This window comes from Oncorhynchus clarkii, chromosome 30, assembly GCF_045791955.1.
Source record: "Oncorhynchus clarkii lewisi isolate Uvic-CL-2024 chromosome 30, UVic_Ocla_1.0, whole genome shotgun sequence".
Lineage (NCBI taxonomy): Eukaryota > Metazoa > Chordata > Actinopteri > Salmoniformes > Salmonidae > Oncorhynchus > Oncorhynchus clarkii.
This window is the reverse complement of record NC_092176.1, coordinates 24,058,826-24,080,147: the sequence shown is the minus strand read 5'-3', so window position 1 is coordinate 24,080,147 and position 21,322 is coordinate 24,058,826. Positions and strand designations below refer to the sequence as shown.

The following is a 21,322-nucleotide window of genomic DNA, read 5'->3' as shown; positions in this document are numbered from 1 at the left end:
TTTAGTGTACCTGTATTCTCTATTGAAATGGCGATGTTGAATGCAGGAATAGACACTGGTTAGCCACTAAGAGTCTGTGGATCCAGGGCAAGGTTCAGTGATCTAAGGTCAGTTTTGCATTCCTCCAGACTAATGGTTAGTGTTAGGATTTGGGGCGGGTAAACTGTACCTTTGATTGGTGTCAAAGGGCATTTTTCACCCAAAGTGCTGATCGGTACTTAGCTTGTTTTGACTTTGATATATCTTTAGTTTGTATTGCATGGACCTCCTTGGTGCCGATAGATTCTTCTCACAGCATGGATAGTAAAAAAACATATTTTTAAAATGAATTATACCCCTAAAACTATGTTAAATAATACTACAATATAAACCAGGGGTACATCTGAAACTGTTTACTATTTCCCATGTAGAGCACCACTGACTCTGGAAAGTAGCGCACTAGGGGAGTAGGGTGTCATTTGAGCTTCAGCCCATAGCTCACCTCATTTGAAGCCAATGCCTCACCTCTGCATGTGCTTTCTCACTCAAGGTCAGGAGGTGTATGACACAAAGAAATCTATCCCTTTCAGTTATTTTGAAGGGGAAGCTACCTGAAGAATATGCTTTTTGTCTCGTGTTTTATCTTTTCCATTTTCTTGTTTTTTTTTATACATAATTTTTGTTTTTACAAAGATGTTTGTAAGAAAATAAATCATGCCTTTTTAATCTTAAATTGTCATGCTGCAATGCGCACCATTTTTGTTACATTTTTATTTAATAAACAAAAGAAAATACATTTTTTTTCTATTTCAAATCTGTAGTTTGGTGGAATACTTTTGCTAGCTGGACATTTTTTCATATTGTATTTTTCTAACATTGCTTCCTGTTATCAAGTTAATACAGTATCAGTACAAATTGAGGGAGCTGACTTTAAACAGATGTATAAATATATATTGAATTGAGTACAATGTGCTAAGAAACTTCTGGACCAGGCATTGTGTATACTAACAGTAGCAACAAAATGTTATTCTTTGTTCCTAAAGCTATTTAATAAGATGTTACAGAATCAATCATGTCTATTGTCTTTTTTGTTAGTAGAACTGAAATAGATTTTGTTTCAACCTGTGTTATTCTACTCTAATTTTAAAGACAGGCCTACTGCACAACAACCACATATCTAGTCTCAATAGTTAATTGGTAAAGATTTTTAGATTGTTCTGTCTCCCTCTTTCTCTGACAGGGAGTGTTCATGGCAGAGAGATTAAGCATATTGCTGTCTGGTAATATCACGCACTCAGCCATTCTCCATTCATTGACGTCAGATATTAAGCCCTGGAGCTGAATAGCGAAAAGAGCAGATGTTACGGAAGAGATTACAGTGGGACACAGAGCAGAGAGGAGAGCACCACTAATGTCTCCTACTTTAAAAATATAATATTGTCAAACTATGTTGAGAAATAAGTGATTACCATACAATCCCATATGACACATCAGTCATAGCACATTAACATTTATTTAGGGATAACTTGAACTTGACCTAGACCTATTCAGTTAATTTTCCCTTGAATATGCGCATAGGGTTAGTTTTCTATTATGCATGTGTTTTTTGGGGGGTGCATTGTTTTCGGGATTCCCCCTCCTATTCTATTCACCTATTCCGAGAGCAAGCAGTCAGAGCGAACAAAGGGGCGGCAGGTCGCGCACTGATTGGTTACCGGGTTCGGTGCCAGAGGTCCTCTACAACAGATGGGGATCTCCTCTCGTTGCGCGCACGCTAGGCACGCAAACCCCAGTGCTTGTATACTCCGATTGTTTCCGATGCGCGGATAGGGCGAACCGAGCAGACTAGGCGACGCACGGTTAACGACTATATCCCGCCCGAGCCCCCAACGTGGCAGAGAAGAACCAACCCCAGTTTATCGTTCGTTAACAATACATAAAGCCTGAAGAGGTTCGGGAAATCATCAGACTGTCTAGCAGCTCCTTCCGTAAGTAGGATATATGTAAAACGATATGAGTCTGCCATTCCTGTGTAGCGATCGATAAACTCAAGGCAAGCACTTTGTAGCCCATTTCTATGTGTATACAAATAACAATGTCGCCAGCTATAGTTTTAGAGCACGGTCAAGATCCAACGAAACAGACCTTTTCGAAGTAATCTGATATAATTGATACAGTCAGAGGCTATAGTAAAAACATGTTATCCCATTGATAGTGCAACACTATTCGCCCTCCACACACAGTACCAAATAACACTTATAAACGTTTTTCGGGGTTTTATTATGTTAACCGTTAGAAAGCCATCTCGGGCCTCTTCCTATACAGTGTAGTCTATAAAATATTCTCTGTCAGTCTGGAATCTGGATAGATGACATAAGTATCAAGATATTTAAGATTCCTCTCAACACACACACCTCTGTGGGAGTACCCGGAGACTTACCCTCTCAGATTGTGGATGTTCAAGCATGTGGTCATATTTTTCCCACTAAGTTGTGAGGGAATTCATAATGTATTGGCCTGTACCTTAATGACTCCTAATTAATAGGATATAATGCTTCCTAAGGTCATGTAAAATCTAATTTCACCACAATGGTGAGAGACAGATTGAAGGGGCAGGGATACACACACACAGACAATATTTGGCACTGTAATATATTTGGTTGTTAGACCTCAGATGTTTTTAGGGTTGCTATGACAATGTGAACAATAGTGCAGAGGCAAAGTTGGGGTTGAGAGGGAGGAAGGGGGAAGTGGAGGTTTGGACCTGCATTCATCCCACAAGAAAGCAGTTCACCAAGGACAGAGGCACAGAGCAAGAGATCAAAAAATGTGTGTGTGTGTTTGTGAATGTGAGAGGGAGAGAGAAGTCCGGAAATCATGGTCAGGAGTTTTAATGGAGGTGGATGGGTGCCAGTCCAGGAAGATGAGACCGAGAGGAAGTGAAAGGGATGGAGGAAAACAAGTTTAGATGAAGAGGAAAACTAATTGAAATTACAACATTAATGTGAATAGATATGTTACAACAAGAAAGCAATAGACCAGGAGTTAATAAGTCTAGCCCTGTAGAAAGAGAGTGACAGAGAGAGGAGGGGAAGGGGGGTCGAAAGACATCTGATATTAGCGAACTAAAACAGTTCTGCTTTGCCAATATTTGCACTTCTTTTCCATGGCTATTAAGCTTATTGAATAGAGTTGTGTGGAAAGAGGGAGGAAGAGAGAGTGCTATGCTTAGACTAGGTCATCTCTGGTAGAGGCGTAGGGAAGGAGAAAGACTGGCTTGGTTGAGGGGTGGAGGCATAGGGAGGGAGAGAGACTGGCTTGGCTGCTGTGGTTGTATATGAGTCAGTAGAGAATTCAAGGGAATGCAGAGGGAGGGGAAGGCTGGAGGCTGTATTTGGACCCCTGTCCAGAACAGAACAGGGCTCATTCTCCCCAAATCCATCATGCAAGCTGGAATGCAGAACAAAACACAGTGACAGAACACAGAGCCGCGGCCCGAGCCAGCCTGGGTAAATGTGTCTCTTTTTAGATACGGCCAGTCCCCCCCCCCCCCCCCCCAAAACAACAGGCATGATGTGTTTTTTGCAGGCAGCAGACACTCAATTATGACAGATCAGATTTAGAGTGTAGCCACATCATTATTCATCTTTCGATGACAGTAACATAAAGTAGGTGATGCTGTTACGCAAGGATTTAGGTCTGGGTTTCCTAAATTACATCATAATTCATGTGGTACTGCCAGGCTAGACCAGGGGTTCCCACATGTTTGTGCCTTGACCCATCAAAACCTCTAGCGGTTTCTTGGGCCACAGTCCAGACTTAAATGACATACCAGTAATCTGTCATCAGTGGGACTGTTGGCTTGGCCCAGCACAATTCGACTCTCAAGGACTGAGCCGCCCATCCCCGGTCTGGGTATTAAGGCTAATGTCTCCTATTGTGGTGTGCGTGTGTATAGGCCTGGCATGGCCTAATGTGACCAACCACCTCGATTCGGTCTTATGTAGCAAAATTTCAAATGGTGATTTTTACATTGGATATAAGTAGACTAAGAGCTAGTAAATGGTAAATCATACACTACAGTTGTGGAACAACGGGAAAGTAATTCTGCTTTGAAAGTTGATAAACATGTAACCCCACTTTTGAGAAAATTTACCTTTTGAATGTTTCGATACACTTACTGGAGAGCTCTTCTTTGTCTACACCCATTCAGCATTGTTCACACCCTCTTAAGCCGTAGTCCCACCCATCTCTTTAAGGATTCAATGAGGCCATGTGCTAAACCGAGTGAGTGCGGTAGTGTACTAAACAACCAAAGATTAAGACTAAAGGCTGGTTTATACTACTTCTATCCACATGTATGTATACAGTTGTCACAGTGACATCGTGAACATTCTATTGTCATCCGACATCAAAACGACAGGCTGCATGACAGCAGCCTGCTGGTCCAAAATAGCATAACTGGTGTATTTTAACACCAATAAACCCATATGTTTAAAATAGAATTTAGTATATGTCAATCTAGCAAACCAGGCAACTAAAACCAACTTTCTAAACAATGTTTTGTTTTGATTCTCGCTTGTTAGCTAGCTAGCTAACATTAAATTAGCCAGTTCAAATAATGACCATATCATATAGCTGACAATGTCTTAACTTTAGATCATTTCTATTCATTATTACAGGAAAATGGTTGCTTGCATAGTCTTTTGTTTAGACATGGAGCTGCTAAACAATTAACCATAATCCCAACTCATAACGTTACTTCCTTGCATGAATCTACAGGTAGCTAAAGCTAACCAACTAGGTTCAATGTTAGCTGGCTAGCTAATATTAGACAATAACTAGCAATACAAATGTCTCTGAGATACACGTGATCTGTGTAGTAATATTATTTGTAACGTTAGCTAGCGAGACAGCCAGCTAACATTAGCTAGCTAGCTAACAGTACGCTTTAACTTGCAATGAAAATGACTTTCTGACTAAATTTTCAACATAATATCTGAAAATGTAGCTAGCTAGACTCTCTTACCCGTATACTTGGATGAACGCTTCTCCCTCTGTCACGGATGCTATGGTTGCCTTTAGTTTGAAGATGTAATCCGGAGACAGGTGTTTTATATTTGCAATCAAACGGTATAATTTTTTTCCATCTCATTAGCTATCATACTGTGCTTCCACCGGGCATTCCACTGTTTTCTAAACTCGGTCCTCCAGAAAGTGGAGAACTTTAGCAACACTTTTGTAGTTCTTCGTGATACCTTTCAAAAAAGCTGCGTTAGAAAGAATTAACTGCTCAATATGTGTAGGTAATGTTATAGACAAAAGCGTGCTACATGGCAGACCAATCCTAACTCATCTCTCGGCATGTCCAGACCATCCATTATCTCAGCCAATCATGGCTAGTTCCAAACTGCCTCTAGAAGCAACATCAGCACAAGAACTGTTTGTCTGGAGCTTAATGAAATGGGTTTCTATTGCCGAGCAGCCGCACACAAGCCTAAGATAACCATGCACAATGCCAAGCATCGGCCGGAGTGGTGTAAATCTAGCCGCCATTGGACTCTGGAGCAGTGGAAAAGCGTTCTCTAGAGTGTTGAATCACATATCACCATCTGGCAGTCTGATGGACAAATCTGGTTTTGGTGGATGCCAGGAGAACGCTACCTGCCTGAATGCCTAGTGCCAACTCTAAAGTTTAGTAGTAGGAATAATGGTCTGGGGCTGTTTTTCATGGTTCGGGCTAGGCCCCTTAGTTCCAGTGAAGGGAATTCTTAACACTACAGCGTACAATTACATTCTAGACAATTCTGTACTTCCACATTTGTGGCAACAGTTTTGGGAAGGCCCTCTCCTGTTTCAGAATGACAATGCCCCTGTGCACAAAGCGAGGTCCATACAGAAATGGTTTGTTGAGATCGGTGTGGAGGAACTTGACTGGCCTGCACAGAGCCCTGACCTCAACCCCATCGAACACCTTTGGGATGAATTGGAACGCCGACTGCGAGCCAAGCCTGATCGTCCAACATCAGTGCCCGACCTCAATAATGCCTGTGGCTGAATGGAAGCAAGTCCCCGCAGCAATGTTCCAACATCTAGTGGAAAGCCTTCCCAGAAGAGCGGAGGCTGTTATAACAGCAAAGGGGGGACCAACTCCATATTAATGCTCATGATTTTGGAATGAGATATTCGATGAGCAGGTGTCCACATACTTTTGGTCATGTAGCGTAGGTGCTGAAATATGGATAATGCTGCATGGTGTGTTGGTTGATTGGTCTTACATTTTTTGATATGATCACGATAATTGAATGTGTTTGTACGTGAGGCATTGGCTGGACACGTGAGGTAGATTGTGTGTGTGGATGTTGTCTGTTGCTTCTTACCTTTCAATAGTTATCTCTGTCTGTATATAGGACTACTTGTGAGCCTTTCAGAGAGAAGGTTGTGTGTGTGTGTGTGTGTGTGTGTGTGTGTGTGTGTGTGTGTGTGTGTGTGTGTGTGTGTGTGTGTGTGTGTGTGTGTGTGTGTGTGTGTGTGTGTGTGTGTCTGTGTGTGCGTTGGTGTATTTGTCCATGTGTATGTAGGGGAGAGATATCATATTTCATGTCTGTAGTTTGAATTGAGGAAGTCTCATGTCAGAGCGGCAGCATCAGTTTCCGCTGTGACTGAGGCTCTAAAGGAGGAAGAGATTAGCGGAAGGGGAGCACTTCCTTTAAACCAGCCCCTTCGACCGCCCCTTTCTCTCCCTGGTGCTCTCTCCATCGCCTCTCCCCTACAAACACACAGAAGCCTTAGACTGAGGCCTTGGGTAACTCCCCTGGATAACCAGCCACTGAAGTCTGAAGAGACAGGCTTAGTGCTGAACACTCTCTCTCCTCCACAGAAAGGACAGAGTAGCTTCACCGGCTCAAGCCGAGCCAGCTTCAGGTCAACTGGACCCTGAGGACTAACATATCGTGTGTTTGTGCTACTGGTGCTGGTAGCCGATCTCTCTGTCTCTTTCCTGGCCTGACAGGGTCACACAACTCTCAGTACGGTAAGCCACACAGCAGCTTTCTACATACACGCACGCACACACCCATACACACACAAACACAAATGTTTATGTTGGATGTATCTGTTATTGGCAGATATTTCAGTAATGTTTCACTGCAGGGATGGGGAAGTAGCCAAGTGGAAATATACAATGGGTACTGGATAGCATAACATTGTGTGTTTAGAGTGTATGTTATTAAAAGCAAGTTTTGATTGAAGAGGTCTGCCAAGGAGAAGGACAAGGCTGAGACACTGTGTGTGCGCGTGTGTGCGTATGTGTGTGCCTGCGTGTCAGAGAGTGTTGAATATGTGTGTTAATACAACTGAAATGATTTGGTATGGAGGGTGCCCCATGTGACTCCAGCGTGCCTTGCACCTGTTCTTGTCCTTCACAAGCTTCTCTGCTGCCCCCTCTCTCTCACTCACTCACACACACTCTCTCTCTTTCTCTCTCTCTCTCTTTCTCTCTCTTTCAGCCTGGCAGGAAGGAAACCTAGGAGTATACTGGCAGCATGCCATATTAAATTAAAAGTCCAACATCTGTGTGTGTGTGTGTGATGGTCACCACAGAGCTTTCCATGTGTGTTAGGGATTTTCTGTGTGTGGTGTGTGTTTTAGACAGATGGAGAGAGGAGGAGGAAAAGAGGAAGAGAGAGAGATTGTGTAGCACAGCTGTCTTGCTCCATCTCACACTGACTGTTCCTGTTCCTGTTTCAGTCAGTCAGAGACAGAGGCTGCAGTCCAAATTCAAAGTAGACAGCCCTCGGCCCTAAACCCTCAGCCCTTGAATGGCATTTTACATCGTCACATCCAAATGTACCTTAAATGTCCCTTGACCAAGCGAGGGAGAGTAATGATTAGAGAGGCAACGTCCTTGGTGGAAATCTTGAAATTGAGCTTAAAAACAATCATCCTAAAGCTATTAATGTGCCTAGCAAGCTAACCTAGCTAACTAGCACTCCTGTCAGGTAGATAACGAGCTACAGTTACCCATAGTTGGCTAGCTAGTGTTATGGTATGGCAATTTATTCTAATTCATTTCAGAATTCCAAAAAATATGTTTATGAACCTCACTATGAGACTAAGCCAATTTGCCAATGCTAAAATCAATGTCATCTACACTACCGGTGAAACGTTTTAGAACCTGGCATACAGGGTGGCGCAGTGGTCTAAGGAAGTGCTAGCTGTGCCACCAGAGACTCTGCGTTCGAGCCCAGGTTCTGTCGCAGCCGGCCGCGACCGGGAGGCCCATGGGGCTGCGTACAATTGGCCTCGCGTCGTCCGGGTTAGGGAGGGTTTTTGGCCTGCAGGGATATCCTTGTCTCATCGCGCACTAGCGACTCCTGTGGCGGGCCGGGCGCAGTGCACGCTGACCAGGTCGCTAGGTGTACGGTGTTTCCTCCGACACATTGGTGGGGCTGGCTTCCGGGTTGGATGCGCGCTGTGTTAAGAAGCAGTGCAGCTTGGTTGGGTTGTGTTTCGGAGGACGCATGGCTCTCGACCTTCGCCTCTCCCGAGTCCGTGTGGGAGTTGTAGCGATGAGACAAGACAGTAACTACCAGCGATACCACGACATTGGGGAGAAAAAGGGGATAAAAAATAAATAAATCAAGTTTTAGAACTATTCATTCAAGGGTTTTTCTTTATTTTGACTATTTTCTACATTGTAGACATCAGTACTATGAAATAACACATATGGAATCATGTAGTAACCAAAAAAAGTGTTAAACAAATCAAAATAGATTTGAGATTTGAGATTCTTCAAATAGACACCCTTTGCCTTGATGACAGCTTTGCTCACTCTTGGAGCAAAGCACCCCCACAACATGATGCTGCCACACCCTGCTTCACGGTTGGGATGGTGTTCTTCGGCTTGCAAGCATCCCCCCTTTTCCTCCAAACATAACGATGGTCATTATGGCCAAATAGTTATATTTCTGTTTCATCAGACCAGAGGACATTTGTCCAAAAAGTACCATCTTTGTCCCCATGTGCAGTTACAAACTGTAGTCTGGCTTTTTTATGGCGGTTTTGTAGCAGTGGCTTCTTCCTTGCTGAGCGGCCTTTCAGGTTATGTCGATATAGGACTCTTTTTACTGTGGATATAGATACTTTTGTATCCGTTTCCTCCAGCATCTTCACAAGGTCCTTTGCTGTTGTTCTGGGATTGATTTTCATTTTTCTCACCAAAGTACGTTCATCTCTAGGAGACCAAACGCGTCTCCTTCCTGAGCGGTATGATGGCTGCGTGGTCCCATGGGTTTTATACTTGCGTACTATTATTTGTACAGATGAACGTGTTACCTTCAGGCATTTGGAAATTGCTCCCAAGGTTTAACCAGACTTGTTGAGGTTTTTTTTCTGAGGTCTTGGTTGATTTCTTTTGATTTTCCCATGATGTCAAGCACAGAGGTACTGAGTTTGAAAGTAGGCCTTGAAATACATCCACAGGAACACGGAACACCTTTAATTGACTGCCTATTAGCCTATCAGAAGCTTCTAAAGCCATGACATCGTTATCTGGAATATTCCAAGTTGTTTAAAGGCACAGTAAACTTAGTGTATGTAAACTTCTGACTCACTGGAATTGTGATACAGTGAGTTTATAAGTGAAATAATCTGTCTGTAAACAATTGTTGGAAAAATTACTTGTGTCATGCACAAAGGAGATGTCCTAACCGTCTTGCCAAAACTATAGTTTGTTAACAAGAAATTTGTGGAGTGGTTGTAAAACGACTTTTAATGACTCCAACCTAAGTGTATGTAAACTTATGACTTCAACTGTACATAATTCCCAAACATTCTTATAATTTATGAAAAAGTTATTATCTAAGTGCTCGCTTGTCAGAAAATGCTTTAAAAAGTGTCAATCTTCCTGGGGGTGTATATGAACGGATTTTAACAATATTTAATATCGCTAAAATGCTGTCAGTTCCACTTTTAACAATGTTGAGTGACTTGATGACAGACTAGATGTATGAAATCCAGTGATTGTTGTATTTCCCTACCTGCCTGTCTATCTGAGGTATATATTTATTATTTTCCAATCATTTTTGAATGTTTTATTCTTCCTTCAATCATATTCCTACTCTTCCTCCCCACCCACCTCCTGTCTCTGTGGCAATGTGGTGTGTCTCCATGGTGATGCTCGGTTGAATTGCTGCCTCTGGTTGATCATGAGGTGTCATGAGACTCATCAGTCAATCTCTCTCTCTCTATTGCATCCTTGTTCTCCAAAATCTATCCACATTCATGTTGAATTCCACTCCCCCCTATTCTCTCCCTTCCTTTCCCATGTCCTCTCTCTGCTTCATCCCTAGACTGGTACTCATCAACCTCCTGTAAAAACATCTGAACATGATTTCTGATCTCTGTCTCTGTCTCTCGCTCTCTCTGTTTCTCTCTCTCTCTGTTTCTCGCTCTCTCTGTTTCTCGCTCTCTCTGTCTCTCTCTCTCTCTCTCTCTCTGTCTCTGGCTCTCTCTCTCTCTGTCTTTCTCTCTCTCTGTCTTTCTCTCTCTCTCTCTCTCTCTCTCTCTCTCTCTCTCTCTCTCTCTCTCTCTCTCTCTCTCTCCCCCCTCCAGCTCCTCTCATGCTGACTGAGAATGGATAACGTTCAGAACGGGGTTCAGATCGGAGACAAAAAGTTCATCAGCAAGTAAGGCATGCATACACCACAGATGCACACAGACACATACACACCGATGTATGCAATAATAAAATGTGTGTAAATTAATTGATTCTTGTCATTAAAGTTGTCTTTCTGTCTTCAGGGCAACAGTCCTGTCCCACCTCAAAACCTACAACCTCTATTATGATGGACAGAACCTGCAGTTGAGACACAGAGAGGTATCGGTAGTGCGTGCGTGTTGGTGTAAATCTAATTGTATTTGTCACATGCGCCGAATACAACACGTGTAGACCTTGTGAAATGCTTACTTTACAAGCCCTTAACCAACAATGCAGTTTTAAGAAAATATATATATATTTTAAAGTAAGAGATAAGAATAACAAATAATTAAAGAGCAACAGTAAATATCAATAGGAAGGCTATATACAGGGGGTACCGGTAGAGTCAATGTCAATGTGCGGGTGCACCGGTGTCGAGGTAATTCAGGGAATATGTACATGTAGGTAGAGTTATTAAAGTGACTATACATAGATGATAATAATAATAATAATAACAGAGAGTAGCAGCAGCGTCCCGGGGGGGGGCAATGCAAATAATCTGGGTAGCCATTTGATTAGCTGTTCAGTTTATGGCTTGGGGTTAGAAGCTATTTAGGAGCCTCTTGGACCTAGACTTGGCGCTCCGGTACCACTTGTTGTGCGGTAGCAGAGAGAACAGTCTATGACCAGGGTGGCTGGAGTATTTGACCATTTTTAGGGCCTTCCTCTGACACCGCCTGGTATAGAGGTCCTGGATGGCAGGAAGTTCTGACCCACTGGAATTGTGATACAGTGAATTATAAGTGAAATAATCTGACTCTAAACAATTTTTGGAAAAATGAATTGCATCATGCACAAAGTAGATGTCCTCACCGTCTTTCCAAAACTATAGTTAGTTAACAAGACATTTGTAGAGTGATTGAAAAACGAGTTTTGATGACTCCAACCTAACTGTATGTAAAGTTCCAACTTCAACTGTAGGGGTTCCTTTTGTCCAGGTGTGAAAGGGCAGTGTGGAGTGCAATAGAGATTGCATCATCTGTGGATCTGTCGGTGCGGTATGCAAATTGGAGTGGGCCTAGGGTTTCTGGGATAATGATGTGAGCCATGCCTTTCAAATCATTTCATGGCTACAGACGTGAGTGCTACGGGTCGGTAGTCATCTAAGCAGGTTACCTTAGTGTTCATAGGCACAGAGAATATGGTGGTCTGCTTGAAACATGTTGGTATTACAGACTCAGACAGGGAGAGGTTGAAAATGTCAGTGAAGGTACTTGCCAGTTGGTCAGCGCATGCTCAGAGTACTGATGTGGTGTACTCCTCAATGCCATCTTAAGAATCCGGGAACATATTCCAGGCTGTGCTAGCAAAGCAGTCCTGTAGTTTAGCATCTGTTTCATCTGACCACTTTTTTATAGGCCGAGTCACTGGTACTTCCTGCTTTAGTTTTAGCTTGTAAGCAGGAATCAGGAGGATAGAGTTATGGTCAGATTTGCCAAATGGAGGGTGAGGGACGGCTTTGTACGTTTCTCTGTGTGTGGAGTAAATGTGGTCTAGAATTTTCTTTCCTCTGCACATTTAACATGCTGATAGAAATGAGGTAAAACTGATTTAAATTTCCCTGCATTAATTAAAGTCCTTGGCCACTAGGAGCGCCGCCTCTGGATAGTGCCAGCATCAGTCTGTGGTGGTATGTAGACAGCGACGAAAAATACAGATGAAAACTCTCTAGGTAGATAGTGTGGTGTACAGCTTATCATGAGATACTCTACCTCAGGTGAGCAAAACCTTGAGACTTCCTTAGACATCGTGCACCAGCTGTTGTTCACATATATGCATAGGCCCCAGCCCCATTTCTTACCGGAGGCTGCTGTTCTGTCCTCCAAATGGAGTGTATAACCCACCAGCTGAATGTTCTTAATGACGTTGTTAAGCCATGACTCGGTGAAACATAAGATATTACAGTTTTTAATGTACCTTTGGTAGGATATACAGTACGTGCTTTTAGCTCGTCACATTTATTTTCCAGCGATGAACATTAGCTTGCAGGTCGGAAAGCAAGGGTAGATTAGCCACTCGTCGCCTGATCCTAACAAGGCACCCGGATCTTTTTCCACAAAATCTCAGTTTCCTTCTCTAGCGAATCACGGGGATGTGGGCCTGGTCGGTTGTCTGTAGTAGTAGATCCCTCCCATCCGACTCATTGAGGATCTGGGCCTGGTCGGTTGTCTGTAGTAGTATATCCCTCCCATCCGACTCATTCAAGAAGAACTCTTCGTCCAGTTTGAGGTGAGCAATCGCAGTTCTGATGTCTAGAAGGTCTTTTCGGTCAAAATAGACGGTAGCAGCAACATTATGTACAAAACAAGTTACGAACAACGTGAAAATACAAACAAAATAGCATGGTTGGTTAAGAGCCGATAAGACGGCAGCCCTCCCCTCATCGTTTATATGCGTGTGAATGAGAGTAAGAGCGAGAGTCTTTCCATTGTTGCTAATCACTGTCATAATTGGTGTAATAGCTGCCCCCTCCTATTTCACCTCTTTATTGCATGTATGCTTTTTCTTTTCCTCCACTCTTTGTTTATTTTTCTGTCTCTTTCAAACCTTTGCTGTTCAATTTACCATCACTGACTCAATAATTCACCCTGCCTCAAAAGGGTAATAACTGTCAGTGTTTTTGTGTGTGTGTATTGATCGTGGTGACTCTGTCTTTACAGGAGGAAGGGGAGCTGATCGTGGAGGGTTTGTTGAATATCTCCTGGGGCCTGCGTCGACCTATTAGATTGCAGATGCAGGACGATCACGAGCGAATCAGGCCTCCTCCCTCGTCTACCTCCTGGCACTCCGGCTGTGCCCTGGATAATCAGAGGTAGGGAGTGAGCTCTTATTACCATACCAACAGCACAGAGAAGGCAACATATAGAAACATGTACTACGTACAGTATGTATGAAAAGTATACACTGAGTATACAAAACATTAAGAACACCTGCTCTTTCCATGGCATAGACTGACCAGGTGAAAGCCATAATCCTTTTTTGAAGTCACTTCAGTGTATATGAAGGGGGGGGGACGGGTTAAAGAAGGATTTTTATGCCTTGAGACAATTAAAACATGGATTGTGTATGTGATTTAAGTGCCTTTGAACAGGGTATGGTAGTAGGTGCCAGGCGCACCGGTTTGTGTCAAGAACTGCAACGCTGCTGTGTTTTTCATGCTCAACTGTTTCCTGTGTGTATCAAGAATGGTCCACCATCCAAAGGACATCCAGCCAACTTGACACAACTGTGGGAAGCATTGGAGTCAACATGGGCCAGAATCTCTGTGGAACGTTTTTGCACCTTGTAGAGCCCATGACAAATTGAGGCTGTTCTGAGGGCAAAGGGGGGAGGGGGGTGCAAAAATAATAACTTGACTGATAATGAAGTATTGCTATAACCTAATGATTATCCTAAAATGTCATACTCATCAACAGCCAAGCATATTTTTTTTCATTTTGTCTGACCAGGATAGTGTGTCTGTGGCAGTGGGCATGTGGTTGACATTTTACAGAGTTTGGTTTGGTGAATGTTTGTCCTGTGGCCATACTGTTAGTTCTTTATTATGACCTATATTCTGGGTTTTTAGTTTACTCTGAACATACATTATATTCACCAATCAGATTACATAGAAACCATATTTTACTGTTCCTCTGCCTGTGTCATTTACACACTGATGTAGTATAACTTTGAAGAGAAGATAATGTGTCATAAATAAGGTCAGCCAATTAAATATTGGAATATTCATGTTTGCCTTATGTCAGTAGCAATGAAGGTACCCAGCAGATCCCGCCCACCATAGAAGTGACAGAGCACGAAAGCCAATCAGAGGACACCATTGTGAAGGAGGATGAGGAAGAAGGTGGGTCTTATAGAAGAGTAGTCTGAAAACCTTCAGCTTGTTATTATGGAAAACCCAATTATTTATCCAACATCAGATAGCCATGTCTGTTCAACAATACATTTTTAGAACATTCTCTGACGTTCATAGGAGCTTGATTGTCTGACTCCTCCCCTTTCTCCTATATCTGTGCTCTGATTGGACAGAGGAATATGAGAGCTCCGCCCAGCTGCTGAGGACGAAGAGCGATGCAGGGGTTCTGAGACGGGGCCAGCGCCGGTCACCTAGTGACCAGAGAAGGTTACGACGACACCGCTTCTCCATCAACGGACACTTCTACAATCACAAGGTACACACTGTCGTGTCTTTGGCTATGCCGGATTAAGTGATATGACATGCTATTCTATAAAATCCTTTCTCTGTAATTAATATTACCTGATTGAGCTAATCATGTAAATGTAATTAACTAGAAAGTCGGGGCACCACAAAAGAGTGTTTATAGAGCTGTTATCTTCCGAATAAACTCTGAAAGACCTAGTAATATTTTACATCAATAGCAGTCAATATTAATCGTCACCTTATTTCAGTCTCATCTGAACATCGTAGAATTCTTGGTTGTCTTCACGAACCCTGGCTAACCCTGGTTGAATCAGCAATACAAAATTGGGTTTATTATTTATTTACTACATACCTAACTAATCACACAGAATTACATATACACAGAATGACTCATACCTTGATTACAAATTATGTCATAAAGGAAAACATCCCTAGCGGACGGAACAGATATGACAGCTGGTTACACAAAGAAAAGGGGGTTGGGTTTGAGTGAAAGAGCGGGAAGACTGAGGAACAAAGAGAAAAGCTCTGCTATCGTAAATACAGTATCTTATGCATTCTAAATTACCGCCCATCTGGAAAAGGAAAATGCAATAAATATTTACTCTGAGCTGCGCTTCGGTAGGTTGATCGTAGATGCTGGCCAACAGAGATCTTCCTGTCCTCGGAAGAATGTCACTGGTGGTAAATTGGATATGTTGTAGTATTGTCGTTGTGTGTTAGACTGGATACGTCGTCCTTCCTTTCCTAGCCCATGTTTACAGCTGCTGTTGCTAACTCAACGGCTAGGATGTCTCACTTCTTTAGTGAACAAGAGTTCAAATTTATACCATTCACAACCAAAGCTCAGGCTGAGGTTGGCTTAGTTCTGTAGTTGACATGTTAGTCCTTTTCAACGTATGGACCGTCGTCTTATCATCCTCGGAACAGAAGGTTACATTTTCGTCAAGGCTTTATATAGTGGAGGGAGAGAAGGGTGTATTTCATAGTTTATAACCCATGTCTCTTCACAGGGGCGGGCCACTGATTGAGCAGAGCTCTAACTTTATGAAAACCCAAATCTCTCATTTGGAAGCTAAAATTACATGTAATCTTTTCACACATAGTGTTGTATTTCAATTGCACAACAATTCCATGTGAATCTGTTAACTAGAATGTGTAGACTTTCCCAGATACAGTTTATGTCGTCCTGTCATCAGTCATAATGTCTCAGATAACAACCGAACTGACATCATATTCATTAAGTACCCATGCCTATTTTCAACTGGTTCTATTACCGAAATATGGTTCCTTTCCCCCACTTGTTTGATGTTCCCAGACTCTCTATGTTTAACAAAGGCTATTCAAGAGTCCTTCAGTAGAGTCAGAGAGAGAGGGAAGGGAGAAAGGTATTTATGTTACCCACAGGCCAACGTCATGACCACACACACACACACACACACACACACACACACACACACACACACACACACACACACTATAATACTGCAGCTAAACACTAATACAATGACAACATACTACCACAAATAAACTAATCCTGTCTCTCTCTCTCTCTCTCACTCAATCCTCTCACCCTCTCATAATTGTGTGGCCCCCATCTCCCCTTCAGACTGCAGTCTTTACTCCAGCGTATGGTTCAGTGACTAACGTGCGGATCAACAGTTGTATGACCACGCCTCAGGTGCTGCGAGTGCTACTTAACAAGTTTAAGATTGAGAACAGCCCAGATGACTTTGCGCTGTATCTTGTACACACCAGCGGGGGTGAGTGAGTTTGTGTGTTGTTGTGTGGTTGCGTGTCTGTCACAGAGTTTAAAGCTGAAGCACTTTCTCTGTTTCGCAGGGTCCATGTAATCAGTTAGTGTTTATCGTGTGTGTGTGTGTGTGTGTGTGTGTGTGTGCAAGAGTGCTGCAGCTCTGTGGAAAAACATGGCAATCTTCTAACATAACTTAAGTACACCTGTTGTAATGCAGTAAAGGTCTGACAATGTTTTTTCTTTCAGAGCGTGTGAAGCTGAAGCGCAGTGACTACCCCCTGGTGTTGCGTGTGCTTCAGGGTCCATGTGAACAGGTCAGCAGAATCTTCCTGATGGAGCAGGACCTGGGAGAGGAAGTCACCTATGACGTAAGACTGCTGATGTGTAACTGCCAAATTACTCCCCACCCACACTATACAACTGACAAATCATTCACTACTTCTCAGTGCCCCTAAACTAAATCACATCCTCTGAATGGAATGTTCTGTTTGTCCCCTTTTCAATTACAAAAGGGCTCAGTTCAATAGAACTTGCAGTGGTCTATTTATGCACTAGACTAGCAAAACCATCATTTACTTAAGTGAAGCTGTTTGGGGGGCTGCCAGCCAAGCCAATTAGCTTTCCTCAACAATGGCTTGACACTGGCTTGACAGTGTAGTCAATGGCCAAAAACTGACATAAGCTGTTATGACTATTTATGACCTTTATGTTGATGTTATTATTATTACTACTACAGTATTGTGATTTCATAATAGTTGAGGGTCTGGGTCCAGGTCAGGTCTGTGTTTGTAACTGAATTTCTCCCTCCTCCCCACCAGGTGGCACAGTATATTAAGTTTGAGATGCCAGTGCTGCAGAGTTTCATCATCAAGCTGATGGAGGAAGAGGACCGGGAGGTGCAGAAACTCAGGAGCAGGTGCAGTATTGGCAAAGTCTCTGCAGTGGCAACATCTACTTCTCCCAATAGCTGTGTCTATGGTGTCTCCCCAATGTACTATGTGTTAAGGTCTCATTCCCGCTCTCTATCTATATCTCTCTCTGTCTCTCTCTCTCTGTGTGTATAGGTATGCATATCTGCGGTGTATCATAGAGAAGCAGTTGCATTGTCTTCCTGAGGGGACCACCTGTATGTGACCTGGTTTAGGGAGGGACAACCACATCTCCACAAAACCTTCCCAAGATCTCCCAGACCTGTTCAGCTACCCCTCCTCACCCCTGACTCCGTCCCAAGCACAAAACAGGAGTGATCAAGAACCACCCAGAGGAGAGGCACCCATTTCAACCTCGCCTTATTATCTTTCAACACCTCCGTAGGAACAGTGTACACATTGTGAAGCATGCCACCCTCTTTCCTGATTCCTGCTGTTTCCTGCATACCATTTACAGACAGTACATGCCCACTGGGCACAGAAGTCTGTTCAGCTTCTAGTTCTGATTTACTTCTGATTGAGTTGTCAACTAACGTGAATTCAACTTGAAATTAACAAACAAAAAAATGATAGGTGGTTGAAAAAAATACTAAATGCCCTTACATTGATTACTTTTTGCAAATCCAGTTGGTTTTCCACTGTAATTCAACCTCATCAAGTTGATTTGGGGGGTTGAAATGACGTGGAAACAACATTGATTCAATCGGTTTTTGCCCAGTGGGTATCCTCTTTTCCGTCCCAATCCCTCGGTAGTGTTATCTTCATAACTGTACCATGTCAGCAATAATAATGGTTTGTGGGGAAGGTAAAGGCTGGCACTTTTCATATGGGGGCCTGTATGGAGCATTGAGCCTGCCCCATGTTCTATCATACCACTCGGATGCACAAGAATTTAAAGCACAAAACCAGCTTCCTTAGTTCTTTTGAGCTAGACAGCACTCGATCTCTCGCTCTCTTTCCCTCTAATTTTCCTTTCAACAATTTTGCCACCTGCAGATAGCTAAACTTGTCTCACCTTTTACATCTCTCTCAAAACCAGAACATACCTCAGACTCAGTGACATCACACGCTAGATGAGTTTCTCAGCCAGTCAGTGAGGGAGTTGAATGACTCCTGTCCTGTGACAGTATGTGATGTTGAAACGTGCCTGTCCCCAGTGTGTTGCAGGACTCTCTTTATGATCAGCTCTAGTGAGTCTGTAACTGTAATGTAACTTCATGATTGTCCACAGTTAATCTGAAACCTCCCCCTAACATTTCTGTTACCTGTGTGTTATGCCTCGATCAGACCGACAGCGTCATTGCATCAATGCTGCGTAAGAAATTCTGCAGTCAAACCTTTTTCATTATGTAATCCGATGTGTGAGATGTGTGCAACAAACGTTCATTCACCTTTTGCTACTATTTCTGTCAAGTCTACTCATACAATTTGATGCATGCGTTTGATTTATCCAACATCTGCACCACACAGAACACAGAAACTGCCTCTGCAACACAATGCTGCAAGGAAAACGCTGTGTTCCATTGGAAATGAATGTACTTCTGGTGTACCAAAACGCAATGACGCTGTCAGTCAGAACTGTTTTTTTCACCTTTATTTAACTTGGTAACTCCGTTAAGAATGTTAGCCTCGCTTGTCAGGGTTTTAATCCCATGGTGTGATATGACCTGTGTGTCTACAAACACCTGGAGACTGAAGCACAAAACAGAGAGAGGACCAGAGTTCCTTAAGATTGTGACTTATGTAGATGATGGATCAACTACAATATCTCAAACGAGGGAATGTTGTGTGTGTGTGCACGCATATCTAAAGCAGTACTTAGTTGCCTTGTAGATATTGATCTGTGTGTGTATGACTGCATACAGGACTTTGAAATGTGGTACATCAATTCTGTTACACCTACACTACTGGTCAAACGTTTTAGAACACCTACTCATTCAAGGGTTTTTCTTTATTTTTTAAAACTATTTTCTACATTGTAGAATAATATTTAAGACATCAATACTAAGAAATAACACATGAAATCCTGTAGTAAAGAATTGGAATCATGTAGTAACCAAAAAAGTGTTAAACAAATCCAAATATATTTTAGATTTGAGATTCTTCAAATATCCACCCTTTGCCTTGATGACAGCTTTGCACACTCTTGGCATTCTCTCAACCAGCTTTACCTGGAATGCTTTTCCAACTGTCTTGAAGGAGTTCCCACATATGCTGAGCACATGTTGACTGCTTTTCTTTCACTCTGCGGTCCAACTCATCCTAAACCATCTCAATTTGGTTGAGGTCGGGGGTTGTGGAGGCCAGGTCATCTGATGCAGCACTCCATCACTCTCCTTCTTGGTAAAATAGCCCTTATACAGTCTGGAGGTGTGTTGGGTCATTGTTCTGTTGAAAAACAAATTATACTCCACTAAACCCAAACCATGGCATATCGCTCTAAAATGCTGTTGTAGCCATACTGGTTAAGTGTGCCTTGAATTCTAAATAAATCAGTGTCACCATCAAAGCACCCCCACACAATAACACCTCCTCCATGCTTTACTGTGGGAAATCATCATGCGTTCACCCACACCGCATCTCACAAGACATGGCGGTTGAAACCAAAAATCTCCCATTTAGACACCAGACCAAAGGACACATTTCCACTGGTCTAATGTCCGTTGCTCGTGTTTCTTGGCCCAAGCAAGTCTCTTATTATTATTGTCCTTTTAGTAGTGGTTTCTTTTCAGCAATTCGACCACGAAGACCTGATTCACACAGTCCCCGCTGAACAGTTGATGTTGAGATGTGTCTGTTACTTGAACTCTGAGGCATTTATTTGGGCTGTAATTTCTGAGGCTGGTAACTAATGAACTTATCCTCTGCAGCAGAGGTAACTCTGGGTCTTCCATTCCTGTGGTGGTCCTCATGAGAGCCAGTTTCATCATAGCGCTTGATGGTTTTTGCGACTGCACTTGAAGAAACTTTCAAAGTTCTTGAAATGTTCAGGATTGACTGACCTTCATGTCTTAAAGTAATGATGGACTGTCATTTCTCTTTGCTTATTTGAGCTGTTCTTGCCATAATATGGATTTGGTATTTTACCAAATAGGGCTCTCTTCTGTATACCCCCCTACCTTGTCGCACCACAACTGATTGGCTCAAACGCATTAAGTTTTGAGCCAATCAGAAATTCCACAAAATAACTTTAAGAAGGCACACCTGTTCATTGAAATGCATTCCAGGTGACTACCTCATGAAGCTGGTTGAGAGAATGCCAACAGTGTGTAAAGCTGTCATCAAGGCAAAGGGTGGCTATTTGAAGAATCTTGAATATAACATATTTTTTGATTTAACACTTTTGGTTACTACATGATTCCATGTGTATTTCATAGTTTTGATGCCTTCACTATTATTATACAATGTAGAAAATAGTCTAAATAAATAAAAAACCTTGAATGAGTAGGTGTTCTAAAACTTTTGACCGGTAGTGGAAATCTTCCCTCAGCTTTTAAAAGGTTGCTGTATATTGTTTGTGAGCGCTTGTGTGTGTGCATGCATATATGTTTGTCATTTACATTTCTATTGCTCTTTCAAGACTGACACGTTTATTTCATGATATTTTAGCTGTTGTAATGTTGCATTCTGACTGAGCGCTCCTTTTTTTGAGGACACCCTCTTCAAAGACATGCCACTATTTGGAAATTTAGTATTTTTACAATAATTATTATTATTTAATAAAGAGTTATCTTGAAGCC

General features: G+C 42.5%; 1 protein-coding gene across 6 annotated transcripts; it reads left to right on the top strand.

The window, feature by feature from the left end:
- Positions 1–1,759: 1,759 nt before the first annotated feature.
- Positions 1,760–21,322, top strand: LOC139389452 (ras association domain-containing protein 2-like). Of its 6 annotated transcripts, none has more exons than XM_071136216.1 (11): positions 1,797–1,967; positions 6,860–7,012; positions 10,594–10,667; positions 10,783–10,858; positions 13,399–13,550; positions 14,482–14,579; positions 14,765–14,907; positions 16,507–16,660; positions 16,900–17,021; positions 17,472–17,569; positions 17,718–21,322. In XM_071136216.1, the coding sequence occupies exons 3-11, from the start codon at positions 10,615–10,617 to the stop codon at positions 17,785–17,787; spliced, it is 966 nt and encodes a 321-aa protein (XP_070992317.1). In that variant the 5' UTR covers positions 1,797–1,967; positions 6,860–7,012; positions 10,594–10,614; the 3' UTR covers positions 17,788–21,322. The 6 variants fall into 6 exon arrangements, with proteins under 6 accessions (XP_070992318.1, XP_070992317.1, XP_070992320.1 ...); XM_071136219.1 differs by having other exon boundaries at positions 14,485–14,579; positions 17,718–21,319; XM_071136217.1 differs by lacking the exon at positions 6,860–7,012 and having other exon boundaries at positions 1,760–1,967; positions 17,718–21,319.

Coding starts and splice junctions, on each gene's coding strand:
- LOC139389452 (XM_071136216.1), top strand. CDS start 10,615: ATGGATAACGTTCAGAACGGGGTTCAGATCGGAGACAAAAAGTTCATC. Junction 10,668..10,782: donor GACAAAAAGTTCATCAGCAA/GTAAGGCATGCA, acceptor TTCTGTCTTCAG/GGCAACAGTCCTGTCCCACC. Junction 14,908..16,506: donor GACACTTCTACAATCACAAG/GTACACACTGTC, acceptor TCTCCCCTTCAG/ACTGCAGTCTTTACTCCAGC.